Source organism: Ambystoma mexicanum, chromosome 4q (assembly GCF_040938575.1).
Source record: "Ambystoma mexicanum isolate Mex_15411 chromosome 4q, UKY_AmexF1_1, whole genome shotgun sequence".
Classification (NCBI taxonomy): domain Eukaryota; kingdom Metazoa; phylum Chordata; class Amphibia; order Caudata; family Ambystomatidae; genus Ambystoma; species Ambystoma mexicanum.
In genome coordinates this window covers 543,359,104-543,373,499 of record NC_090928.1, presented here as the reverse complement: position 1 = coordinate 543,373,499, position 14,396 = coordinate 543,359,104, and the positions used below count along the sequence as shown (strand labels likewise).

Here is a 14,396-nt window from a genome sequence, read left to right as displayed (position 1 = left end):
TTCAGAGGACTGTGGTGTGCAAGCGCTATATGTTGTGTTTATTATAAAAATTGGTGTATTAAACACCTAGGAAAGTAATAGGTGGAGTCAGCCCAGCACAAGGCACTATGAATGACAGTCTGGATATGAATAAAACCAGGTGGAGGATAGCAGTAGACCTAGACACAGCTAAAAATACTAGAGACAAAAGAGATCTTTGACAACAAGGAGGACAACATTCTGGGACTAATCTCAATAGGCAGATCACTTTGGGCCTTGTTTAACAGCTGCACCTCATGGGAAAACTATACTATACTTTCTTCTGTAAACTCTCACTGCACCTACAGAAATAACATTGCATGAGCTCACACCATAGGCGGGATACCCCTGGGTGGGACAGGCTAATATTGCTGTGTAATATCATTTGCTCTTATGCTAGTTTGTGTTACATCGGTTCTGATACCAGGGGAATCCTAACATTTCAGTAGAAGTGTTATCCAAGAAGCGACTGGGAGCAATACAGCTGGCATCAGAATATTAATGGAAGCATATCAGGTGACAATTGTTAACAAACATTGGATGGAAAACCACTTGCTGGGCCAGGTCATCCCGAGGTTCTGGTGCTTTTCCCACTCACAGTATTCATTTCCTGCAGGCGCTCCTGAGGACCTGCCACTGAGGACAGCAGCTCATGGTGAAATGCAGGAGTCTTGTGCAGTCACACTGCGGCACACTAGAGTGCCATGATGGTGGCGTTAATACAGTGATTCTCATCATCTCATTCATGAGATAACATAGCTGGACGTCACTGTTCTGATGGCTTCCCTGGCACTGTCCAACGGCCTCAGAATGAAGCCGGTGGCAGATGCAAAGGGAGAAGGACAAATGGAGAGGGAACCAGAAGAAGAGGCAAGGCAAACCTCATTCAGCCCCTAGTGGTGAGTGAGTGAGTGAGCGAGTGAGTGAGTGAGTGGTGCCTCTGGAACTGTGGATGTTAGTGAAACACTTGGGGCTGCTGGCACAAGGTCTGTAGTGATCCACCAGATACTAGTGAATTAAGGTTATCTAGGAAATGAAACACTTCACCCTCTACCCAGTAAGAGAATTGCACAGCAAACATCTTGGGCTGTGGATTCATGAGGAACTTCAGAGTTCAGAACTGAGGTCCAAGCCCTCATTCTCTCCAACCAGGACTGTGGAAATCCTGCCTTGCAGATGTTCCAACCTCCACCCTTGCTGCTCTGGAGGCCATTCAGTATGGACAACCATCTAATCAAAGGCACACAAGGAATGGACTGTGTCATGCCCAACCTCAAGGTGCTACACTGGCTGCCTCTACAGGCCAACTTTATCTTCAGGAAAGCCTACATTGCATACAAGCCAATGAAAACCCCCCTCCACCGCCTACCGGGTTATAAACCTCACAATCTCCCAAGAGCAGTTTAACAAAGAAGCTTGGACCTCACAAGGCTGGATTACCGGAAATTCAGGAAAGAAATAGACTCCTCAAAGAGAATGTTGTCAGCCGCTTGCTCATGGTATTATGAATAAATGCCCTATGTCTGCAACTATCTCAACCTGCCCCCTGCTCTGTTCAATACACCCCTTCTTTAAACAGCGCTCTATTGCTTTCCGGGGCAGGGTTCGGCCATAGAAAACATATACATGCATACATACATACATACATACATTGGGAAGAGTTAGAACATGTTGTGGGGGAATAATACAATAGTGAGATTCCAAAAGAGGTCTTTGCATTCCGCCGAAAACTACACGCAAAAGAAATGAATAGGATGCAGAGCAGGGCATAAAAGGGTCAAACGAATGGGAGAGATGTTTGGGCTCCTTAGACCAGGCATCTGCAACCTGTGGCTCTCCAGATTTGTCGACTACAACTCCCATGATTCCTCACCATTAACTATGCTAGCTATTACTCACAGGAGTTATAGACCAAAACATTTGGCGAGGTAAATCCTGCGGACCACTGCCTTAGACAGATTACAACAAATAATCAGATGGCAAGAAAGTACATATGGTGTCCGCGGAAAGCAAAACTGACACCGCAGCTTCCTGAACACTAAACAAAACAAATAAGTATCTGGACTTGGTGTAACCATCGGGTGCACTAGAAAAAGGCATGAGATTCTCAAAGGCCATGCAAAAGTATGTCCACAGCGTGTCACTTCCTGTCACAGAATCCAAGGCTGATTTCTTAGGGTGCAGGGCCAAGGCTGCAAACATGAGTGTCATGGAGATCCTCATGATGAAGGAGGAGTGGAGATAAGCAATATTGTGTATATACCTGCAAAGCGTGATGTCCATCAAAATACAGCCACGGATCTATGGCCCACCTGGAGTCACCAAACCTGGAGAGATGGGTAGTTCGGGCAACACTGAGTAATCCAGAGTGACAAAAGAAATTGATGGCAGCAGCAGCAGCAGCAGGTACAACATCACAATGACTAGAGAACATTACTTTGCTGAAAACAAAGCTTGAGACACAGCAGATGTGAGTAATAGTTGACTCAGCAGAGATCCACTGCAACTTGAATCCAAGGGTCAATGCTTCACTCCGCAAAGATGAGATCTTATGTTATGTTATCTGGATTTATACCGTGCACCATTGCCATTGGCATGGCCTCCAGGCGCTCACGTGGCTCTGTAAGAAAAGTGCTTAGGGTTGATTAGTGAGGGAGAGAGTGATGGGACAGAATTTGCTCTCATCTGTTGATGTATGCAGAATCAGGAGGAATTGGTTCTGTGCGTGCAAGCTTTCTGGGTGTGCTTTGTTATGTGCATTGGGATTGTTGTGTCCGTAAGGGAGGTGTCCAGTGTCTGAGTTGTTTGTTGTTTAAAGGTATTGGGTTTGTAGTATTAGTAGAGAGGGGTGTGCGGTTTGCAAATTATATGGTGAGATGTTTCTAGAGCTGGGCCAACCTGGCATGGCTCAGGCTGGCCCGAACCCCACCTATGGCACTGGTCCGACCTCCCACGCAGGCCAGTGCCTGCCCAAAGCAGGGGCCAGCCATTAGCTCCATCATGTGCTTGCCCAATCCATTTAAAAAAAAGAAAAGAAAACGAAAAATGATGTGCTTCTGTAAGTTACAGGAGCGTGTCTGCCTGACTTCCGGTCTCGGCCACCTGACTGACGGTCCCTCCCCAACCATTCATTGATTGGCTGGGGAAAGTCAGGCAGCAGGACAGGAAAAGGGGCTTCCCAAACGTTCAAGTCACTGCAGAACTGGGAGTAGGTGCTCTGTGAGTCTGCGGCTTGTTGGTAATGGTCAGTTTCACTGTGGCTGTGCTGGAGGATGCTCTGTGGTCGGGAGGTAGGTGCTCGGTGACTCTGTCGTGGCGTTAGATTGTCTGTATCTCTGTGGCTGGGCTGCAGAACGTGCCCCACCTATTTAAAATAGTGGCTAAAATGTGGATTTCAAGAGTTTTGGGGAAAATACTATAGTTGGGAATAAAACACGCGTCTAATGGAATGATATTCCAGGTACAGAGTTCTTGCACTGCAATTGAGGGTTCTCCGGGGGGTACCTGCTGGAAGTTGGACATTTCACAAGACATCACAGGGGTGAGGGGTCTTGGGGCAGTATTCAGAGCACTGATCAGACAATGAAAGGGAGCGAGTGAGAAAGTGTGGCGGGTGCGTTTGTGAGCACATACTGTCCAGGAGCATGATGGGTATACCCATTGACAGCACCCCCCCCCCCACCAGCTGTTTGCGGGTGCATGACTAGCATCAGAGCCAGACTGGATATACTGTTCAGGGATGCATGTCAAGCGGAGTTGCACTGTTCAGTGGTGACCCGGCCAGCCTTGCATGTACTGTTCTGGGAGCAGGTGGTTAGGGGGGTCTATGTGTTTACTTTGACCACAGTTACTTCGACCACGGTTTGGTTGAATATTATAAGTCGTTTTCAAATGGGGGTTCCCCCATGACCCTTTTCCCATGCATCCCATCCTCACCCCATAAGCCTGCAAAACACACACACATACATATATATGTGACCTACGAGAGTAAACAAAACCCTAACGTGGTCTAAGTAACCATGCAGTACAGTTGAGGCGTACATGGCCATCAGTGGGTGCATTATGTTAACAGTGGTAAATAGGTGCAGTGTCGGCGATCAGCATCGCCAGTGTGTCTACCAATGGCAATAATGTTCCACTGTGAGAGCTGCTGTACAACAGGTCCCAATTCTGGAGGGAATGTGATTCTTTAAGGCTACAATTTGCCACCCATATCCCCCTTCAGAGCATCAGCTCACTGCTCTCCTGTAGACATATCCTTAGGAATGTAAAATGCAAGATTGCGGTTTTCCTATGGCACTGTACACGCTCATTCCAGCCAAGTGCCCCTGGCTAGAATACTTGCGTTTTACCTGCTCAGCAGATTGGAAGGTGGAAGCAATGAAGATTTGAATTGTCAAGGTGGACCTTGCCTTCAGGCAAAGTCATCCACATTCTCCATACTCATATCAGAACTTTCCTCTGTCAGTCTTTAATGCTCAACTTGAGACCCTTAGAGGCTGCCGTGACGCCATTGTTTCACCTAACAGCAAGCGGGTCCAATTCCACTCCAAGGAAGCCTCATAGCCTTGCCATGCCACGCACATAGTCAAGACGCCTCAAGGGTCCATGCAGCCCCTGTGCTGTGGTTGCACCGCCTCTGGGCACCCTTCGTGAGCTGGACATGCTGCCCATCTGATCAGACTCTGCTGCCTTCATGCGTCATTTAACTCGAAATAATCCCTAGAAAGCGTGAACTCCTTATTCCCACAGCGAGTGAGCGAGACAACCGGGGCATGGAGATGCGTGTGTATGACGGAGCAAGAGTGAGGGGAAGGGGGTAAAAGAGGGGGAACCAGTAAGAGTGAGTAGGGACTAGTGTGTGAGGGAATGAAACTATTTACTTATTGCTCGCTGTAGGGTACGCCACTACTTGGCGCTGAATCACCCTTTCAGCGCCACACACTTGTTGAGTCATTGCACTCTGGGTCACAACAGAGTCTCTGCCATCACTTGCCACAGAGCTGACCCAGAGCACATCCATCCCACAGCCTCTTACACATCATCGGCTATTTTTATTGGTGCTCTTGGTAGCCAGCCATGCCACCTCCTCACCACCTGTGCATTCTTCTGCACCATGATGAGCAGCGTACACATCAAGACACACTGGCTCAGCAACATCATCACCCTCACATTTCACTGCCATGGGCATATCATGTGCACTACCCATTGGGGCCCTGCCCTGAATATCTCATGCTCCCGGGCCAGCAGAGCCCTGCCATTTAACTGTAACGTGCCTAACTCATCTGAGCCCTGCCACGGAAAGACCCGTGCCCATCAAGAGCAGGACTACATCTCACGTGACGGGTTGATCCGCTCCTGCCTTGGCACGTCATGTGCCTTGCCTAGGGGAACAATTCAAAGGGCATCTCGTGCATTCTTACTTCTAAGACTGCCATGGCACGGGAATCTCCTTTAACTTGCCCAACTAATCTTTCCATGGGCATCTCATGTTACACACCCTGAGCACACGATGTACGGTTCCATGAGCAGCACTTGTGCTCTGCAGGCTAAAGTGCTGCTGTTTGCACCACATGTGCCCTTCCCCACCGAAATCTCACCAGCCTTGCCCATCGGTGCTTTAAAAGGAGCAGCTGAGGGGTTTTGCCCATTCAAGCCCAATAACGACGGTCAATTGTCCTGCCCACGTAACGCATAACAGCTCGTGTGCCTTGCCTTTCCATCAGAGCCCTGCCAATGCCATCTCAGGTGCTCTGCCCATGGGAGCCTTGTCAAATGATACCTGTGCATGTAACCATGGCCTGTCCTGTCCGCATGGCTCTGACACTGAACCAGATGACCAGCACATCGCAGCAAAGAGGCAGGAGTGGAATAAACAGCAAGGGTGAGTTGCTGCCACAGAACGTGCCTGGCACGGGTTTTACATGCAGAAAAGGAGCGCTTAATAACAGAAGTTGTTGTAACAAGAACACCCTGTATACTGACCTTAAAGAAGTTTCCTCCGACTGGGGGTCGTCTTCCTCCAGCTGCTGCTGCTCTGCGCCCCCACCACGAACCGCAGACCACGTACACTTTGCCCATTGCACCCGCAACAGCATCTGCCACGGGCTGTATGCCATGTTTCGGAATGGTAAAAATGTGGAATTCGTTCAGCCATTTTTTCCGTGCTCGGCCTGTGGTTAGCTGCTAGAGCCAGGCCTGACCCCCAGGCTTGGCCCTACCCATGAATTCATTGGATCCCCCAAGTCCAGTTGTTTCACTAGCCATTTGGGCGTGTGTAGTACGTGAGAGGTTTGAGGGTGTGGAGAAGAGAAGGCGGCTGGTTAGTTGGTTTCAGGTGATCTATGGGTGTTGAGTAGTTTTATTGGCGGTTCTTCGTTCTGCATAGTTCTGTGTTTGCTTTGGTCCTGGTGTATGGTTTGCAGAGTGGTGTGCCCAAAGTAAATCTAAAAAATTAAATCAGTACAATTCTAGTGTGGATAAAATCAAAAGCAGCAGGCGCCAAATCAGCACAGTTCTAGTGTGGCTAAATTCAAAAACAGCAAGACTAACTCAGTTCAATTTGAGTGTGGCAAATTCAAAAGGGGCGGATGCCAAATCAGTATGGTTCTAGTGTGGGTAAATGCAAAAGCAGTGTTAACTAAATCAGTACAATTCTAGTGTGGCTAAATTTAAAAGCAAGAGATGCCAAATCAGAATAGTTCTAGTGTGGCTAAATTCAAAAGCAGCAAGGCTAACTCAGTTCAATTTGAGTGTGGCAAATTCAAAAGGGGCAGATGCCAAACTAGTATGGTTCTAGTGTGGGTAAATACAAAATCAATGTTAACTAAATCAGTACAATTCTAGTGTGGCTAAATTCAAAAGCAGGAGATGCCAAATCAGTATAGTTCTAGTGTGGCTAAATTCAAAAGCAGCAAGGCTAACTCAGTTCAATTTGAGTGTGGCGAATTCAAAAGGGGCAGATGCCAAACTAGTATGGTTCTAGTGTGGGTAAATACAAAATCAGTGTTAACTAAATCAGTACAATTCTAGTGTGGCTAAATTCAAAAGCAGGAGATGCCAAATCAGAATAGTTCTAGTGTGGCTAAATTCAAAAGCAGCAAGGCTAACTCAGTTCAATTTGAGTGTGGCGAATTCAAAAGGGGCAGATGCCAAACTAGTATGGTTCTAGTGTGGGTAAATACAAAATCAGTGTTAACTAAATCAGTACAATTCTAGTGTCGCTAAATTCAAAAGCAGGAGATGCCAAATCAGTATAGTTCTAGTGTGGCTAAATTCAAAAGCAGCAAGGCTAACTCAGTTCAATTTGAGTGTGGCGAATTCAAAAGGGGCGGATGCCAAACTAGTATGGTTCTAGTGTGGGTAAATACAAAATCAGTGTTAACTAAATCAGTACAATTCTAGTGTGGCTAAATTAAAAAGCAGGAGATGCCAAATCAGTATAGTTCTAGTGTGGCTAAATTCAAAAGCAGTGGGGATCAAGATGGTGCAGTTTTATTGTTGCTAAATTATAAGCACCGGTAACCAAGTTAGTAATACCAGTGTGGTTAGCTTCAATGACACACAAGTGGAAGGTTCACAGGTTCCCACAACCATTGGCTGATTGAGCTTGTTTGGCTAATGTAAAGAAATGTATAATGAGATAAAATCTCTGTCAAGAAACTGGATAGGAGGTACATTCTTAAAGGGGGACAGTCATGTTAGGAAGGTAAGGGTTATCAATGAAAATTCTGTTTTATTCTCCTTTGGTGATAAACTGAAGAGGTGACGGGACCCACACAGCATTGATCGTGATTATTGGCAAGTGTCTGACTCTATGCATGTAAGGTTGAGAGTACACAGCCTGCTCTAAAACCGGTCATCATTTATTATGCATGATAGGGACAGAAAGGTTAGTGTCACGCTCAAATGGCCAAACAGTTATGTGAGAACGTGTGCTATTTGTGTAACTCCTGTTTTAGATTACACTTATTTTGTATAATGGGTGCTTCCTCGGGACTCGGTTTTGTTAAATGGAAGCTGGTTTGCCAGATGGTTGACACAATAGAGTATTTGTATCATTGGCTGTCATTGAGAACTGAATATGATGAAGTATGAGCCTATTTATTGCTGAAATGAATAAGGAACACTTTTAGCGAAAATTGCAGCATTTCCGGTTGCAAAACGTGTTCAAATCATGGGAACCCTGCTATAATTTCTGCAGACTGGCATCACTAAATGTCTGAGAGTTAAATCTAAAATATTGCTATGCATCTCTTCTACCAGCTCCAACCTACGATGTCTCTCCCCACCCAAACACCCCCACCCCTCTCTCTCGCTAGTTTTAGCATTTTTAAGAGACTTAAAAATAGGCAGATAGGAAATGAAATGCAAGGTTGGACGGATGAGATGATTTCCTTGGCAAATATTGAGAAGGTGATGTACAGGCGGTTGAGGACATTTCGAGTACATGCTAAGGTGTGGGATGTATTCTTAAATCTGTATTAGCAAGAGGAATGTATATAAACCTGTATTAGCAAGAGGAGTATATATAATAAATGGTGTTCTCCTTTTTTTTTTCTCTCTCTCTTTATGTATTCAAATATTGTTTGTACTGTTGCTCTTAGCTCATACTATGTTATATTTGCTTTGTGATCGATGTATTCTTGTTTTGGTAAAATGTAAATGAACATTTAAAAAAAAAAAGATAACCTTTTTAGGGAGGTGGTGTTGACATGGGTATTTCAATCAGAACGCTGTTGAGTGCCTAGTAAACGTATTTGAAATAAATTAACATTCGAATTGACCCTTTCAATTTTCCTGTTGCAGAAATCAGTGAGGGCGAAGGAATACGAGTGCTTTGTGACAAAGATTCAGAGGCTCGAGAGGCTCTGCAGAGCACTGCAGGAAGAGAGAATCGAACTGTACAAGAAAATCAAAGATGCCAAAGAAAACCCAGGACAAGAAGACGAGGAAGAGGAGGAAGATTTTGAGCTAGAAGCTGAGGGGCACTCGGGCGTAGAAAATGGAATAGTGGCGCCTGTAACCACTGCACCTGGTGTGTTGCCCTGTGCTACTGAGGAAAACACTGCCAAGGATGTAACTGAAGCACCTGTACAAAAGGAAGACCGTCCGGCACTATCACATGACCATCAAACAACCAGCGCTCTACCGCCAAAAGAGCAAGAACTTGTGTCTGTGTTAACAGATGCCACTGAGAAACCAGCTGCTCTAGCTGAGGCAGAAGTGTGTGGAGGGGCTACTCCAGAAAATGCCTCCATCAAAACCCCCCTGCAGCCGGCAGTAGACGCGGGAATGGAAGGGGTGGATTAATTGGCATGCTGTACGCATCCTTATACTCACAACCTTATCAAAGTAATTTCATTTTATCCTGCAAGTAATTTCCAAGATAAATGGCTACGAAAATCATTTGAAAAGACATTGAAGATGCATTGACTTTCATAGTGACCAATGGATCTGTTAACCTTCCACATCACTGTTTAGGAGAAAAACTGTATTCACATTTACAAAGGCATCAATGTAAAATGGACTGAAGTTCTAAAGTTGTCAACCAGATCTACTGTCCATGTGCTAATATGTATCAATGGGCCTCATAAAAAAGTGTGCCGGTCTGGTAACAACGGTGCTGGTAAGCTACCGGCACCCTTGTTACCAGAACAGCACACTCTGAATTCTGCGGGCAGGTGCCATCCCTCCCGCCTTGTCTGACCTGGCGGGCGGAACGACACCCGCTCGCAGACTTTGGCGGAAGCACCAGCACTGTTGCACACAGTACTGGTGCTTCCGTCGCCCCATTCCCATTGAGTCCTCTTGGACTCAATGGGAATGGGGAGTCATTTTCTCCTGTGCCTGGCTAGAGGAATTACCAGGACCGCCGGGGCTGTAATGCCCCAGTAATTCCCCATTGCCAGGCACTGGAAGAAACACGACTCCGGTGGCAGCCGTGCCATTTTTACCAGCACGGCTAATGCCGGGGTCGTAATGAGGCCCAATCTCTGAAAAGCACAACTCCCCCATTCCCCATACCCCACTAATCTGACATGTTCAATTTAAATAGAGGGGCAGCAAAGAATCCACATTTAATTTATCTTCAATCCTAAAGAAGGATTTTTTTTTAAAGGAATGACATTTATGAAAGAAGATATTTCATGAAGAGGCAGAATGATAAATTGGAAAATAATTCCCACCAATGCTGATACATTCTGTCTGCTGTCGCCAATGCGTGTTTGTATATTTATTTGATTTAAATGGTCATTTTGTGATCTGATCATGAAATTGTGAGGGTGCTCTGAGCAGTGAGACTAATTATTTCACATGTGTCAAATAAGTGAACAGTTATACAGCAGCCAATGGCTCTATACTGCGGTTATCCAGGAAATGGGTTAACAATCAAGACTGAATTTGTCAGCATTAGATCCTTGAGGACCACCATTGGAATTGGTTCTGGGCGGCTCCCTAGGCAGACACCCTGGATAAGGGGAAGCCCTGGAGCTGCAATTTACTCCAAGTGATTAGGCTGGGAGTGAAGACTGAAATGTGGACATAATTCCATGATCTGAGAGTTTTTCCAGAGAAGACAAACATTTATTTTTTTAAGTTAACTTGTACCACACCAGGAGCTGAGTAAGAATTCATAAAGGCTGCCATGGCACCTGAGAATCAACTGTATAGGATGAGAGCTTTGAAATATTTTAGCGGTAGTGAGGTTTCAGAAGAGCCAGATGTCTTACTATGTTTAAATATTGCTACTGCTTGCTCAGTTGATACATCATTCTGGGTAAGGTAGTGGAAGGGTCATTGTCACTCTGTTGGGGATTTTCTTCAGAATTTCTTGATCTACGCTGCACATTTGGGACGTGAATTACGATGCAAGTCTGTCACAGAGTAAGTCAGATGGTTCCGTTTCTTTGTTAACAAACACAAGACATCTAAACTCATGAAACATTCAGGAGAGTTACTTAAGTGAGCTGGTTGTATCCAGCATTATTAACACATAGTTTGCTTTTTCATCTCTGCTGATCAAGTAGTGGTTCATACTTGTGTTATTGGGGATGACAAACATCGTTACCATTGATATAATCATGATGAGCTGCTGGTCCTCTCAGGCATTTTGGCTCCCGCTAGCGGAAGCATAACCCACTTGGCAGCTGATTAATTCACAAAGATCTTTCTTTCAAGAGAATTAGAAACTCCAGTGTTTTGGAAATTGATCAATGTGTGATGCTGAGGGATCCTGCAACCGCGCCACTAGGTTTGATATCATTCCAATTGTTAATTTTTCTGGATATGAGTGATAATAATTATCTTCCATCACAATTAAAAGTCAAGATGAAGAAATTAAATGCGGAAAGTCGCTGCTTGCAATCTTTTCCTATCTTACGCACACTTAGGAATATTCCTTGTATTCCCATAGCAGGCACATCTAATAAAACAGCTAATATGAAATCAATACCCCATGGCATATGTCTATGTTCTGTGACTACATATCATTTTGTTGGTAGGTAAGCCTAGCCTTGGCAGAGTAGATGTGGCTATTTGTTGCTTTGTGTCCCTTATTATCCACAGGAGTATCTTTCCAGTATTATGAAAGATGTATTAAAGATCATTTATTTATCTATTTAGTATTTATGAAAGATCAACTACTGCGTTCTTCTTGAATCTAAATAACACTACCTTTTCCACTATGTTCTTTTGCTTCATTTCTGCATGACATTCTAGTGCCCTAGATTAACTAGTACATTTAAAAGATCTCCAAAACAACTAAACTAGATCCTAGATTTAAGTTCTGTAAATCAATATTTTGTATGAGCAAGACAGCTGGGGGAAAAAAGCTAGAGACAAGGACCTTTACGTATCTCCCCTTACAGTATATCCAGTCATCAAAGCTTGAACCTGGACACAGCCCCACAGGTGACGTCCTTTACTCCCTCCTTTTGAAAGATTTTGTTTTTCATGTGTGGGCAAGGTGCATAAATGGTGAGCTGAAGGTTGTTAATAGTTAATATATACGACTGGCAATAGTGCCATTTTATATTTCCCTTCTCCATGTTGTGAACATCGTAAAGGTTCCCTCCCATCACAAAACATGTGTTAACTATGTCAGCAGTATGGCCATTGCTTACATTTAGTTTCCCCCAATCCCAAAATCTTTTCTGCAATCATATAATTTTCCGGTCCTTTTCACAATTTGAAGAAATCTGATACATTAGCAACTGTCTGACCCTCGCCATGCTGTTCCATTTCACAGGGGCATCTTAACCTTCTGTTTGTTTTCACTGTATTGCTTTTCTTGGGCATTTGTTCTAAGCATTCTTACTGTGGCTGTGTTTTAGTGTGTTTATTTCCTAGTGAACATGTGCCCATTCCTTCCTGTATTGGGGTGATTCAATTATATTGTAAGCTCATTTTGTCCACTTTTATTTTTACTTTTGGAAGTGCACTATAAAGAGGAATGATAGCCCTGTGACGTCCCTCACTCTTTCTCTTTTTGCAAACATTCTAACTGGCTGCATGGTTGCGACTCACACTAAGGCAGCTAGGCAACCTTCGCACCCGATCTTTGTATGCGCAATACTTTGATGACGTGCGTCCTTTACCCGGCATGTATCCTGTCTAAAAAAAAGGCTGTGGAATGTATGCATGCGGAAACCCATATGCGGTAAGATGGACCAGTACTAGCGGTCAAGTCTTAAAAAAAAGTGGGGGACTCATTAACATACCAATTGAATTTGGTGTCACCAGAAATTAGCATATCAAGGTGCCCTCTCAAAAAAGTGTGGGTACTCAAACCACCGTCGTGTACCCTCGACTTGAGCCCTGCCCAGTACCTTCTTTTCCAAGTCTTTAAAAAGTGTTTCTCGGTTTTCCTTCCTGTGCTCACACTCTTTAAAATACTGTCTCAAGTGTTGTAAACCTCATGCAAATATTTCCAACAAGATTACACTTCCATCTGCCTTTAGCCTTGATACTCTGTACACTTACGAGTCTTCTGGGCTTCTCACACGCTTTCAAAGTTTTGACCTTTTCAAAACGTTATCGCGGCTTGTGATAGTCTCCAGAATTCTCCACATACACCTGTCCTTTCTGAGATTGTACTCACAGCTAACATGAAAAAATACATTTAAAAAATGAAGACCCCTATCTAATACTTAAAAAGCGGGCACTATTTCTTTAATACAGTTAGGATGGGTTCGCTAGTCATGAGGAAAGGTTTACTCGGCGGTCTCTGGCATGGAATCATATACGGTGTGACATTTGGACCACAATAGTTTTCTTCTTCCAGAGAAGCGGGTACAGATATAAAGCTACCACTGATGCTGTAAGTGAACATAGTTTCCTTGGGGAACCCATCATCATTATTAAGTGTGAGGGTGGGGGAGGGACTTGGTGGCGGTAAGGGTGGATTCATGCTGGATTTACTTGTACTATTCATTGATTCCGTTTTTCTTTTTACATTAAAGCACTCTGCTCTACCACATCCCTCCATCCTCCAGTCAGCTCCCCCCCACCTCCATCTGTCTAAACTGACACATTGGGCCTCATTCTGACCCTGCCGGTTCGCAAACAAGGGTGCCGGTAAGCTTACCAGCACCTTGTTTCCGGACCAGCATATTACAGGTCTGCCTACCGGAGCCGCCGTGCCCAACAAGTCTGACCGTGCCGGGCACAGCAACCACAGTAGGCAGACCGTTCACAGAAGCGTTGGCGCGGTTACCGCCAGACATGTAATGAGGCCCATTGAAGCTACAGTTCATATCCTTCTCACTGCTCTAGGCTTGATTTGACAATTACTCCATCATCCACTGATTGCACAGGAAGAAATAATTGCTGTCACAATTTAATTCCCAACATGCATTACATATTGTTTAGTCGCTGTTCTTAGAAACCCAATTGCTGTGAAATTGAGTGTTCATTGTTATCAATGGTTTGTGGTGACGTGGGTGTGTTTAACACTTGAACCCTGTAAAGTCATTTTTTACAGTGTTTTTCTTTTAAGATTGTCACTACTGTTTTGTCCATGAAAGCTGAACGCCAACAAAAAAGGTCTGATTTACGATTTTGAGAAAGACATTTAATAAAATATCAGTTGACTTTTCAAAAAGATGTTTTTTGCTTATTTTATTTTTTTGAATTTTATTTTTTATTCTTGATTTAACTGAATTTCAACAGTTTTTACAAGTACGTTTCCATGAATATGTTTCCATAGATGGTTCCAAGGGTGAAGTGATTGAATGAATGAATGAATGAATGAATGAATGTCTCTTTATCTTCCCCTTTTGTTTATGAATTTATACATTTTCCAAGTTCAAGCTTTCCAAAAAATTACCTACTGCAATCACTGGTTTCCTCTTGGCCCCATTCATTAGGTGTGTCCACCA

General features: G+C 44.3%; 1 protein-coding gene across 1 annotated transcript in view; it reads left to right on the top strand.

The window, feature by feature from the left end:
- Positions 1 to 14,119, top strand: part of TXLNB (taxilin beta) — a 169,017-nt gene extending 154,898 nt beyond the window's left edge. Inside the window, exon 10 of the mRNA XM_069608114.1 lies at positions 8,827 to 14,119. Within this exon, the coding sequence (XP_069464215.1) occupies positions 8,827 to 9,330 (504 nt within the window). The 3' untranslated portion in view covers positions 9,331 to 14,119. The remainder of the gene's footprint in view (positions 1 to 8,826) is intronic.
- The last annotated feature ends 277 nt before the right edge of the window (positions 14,120 to 14,396 follow it).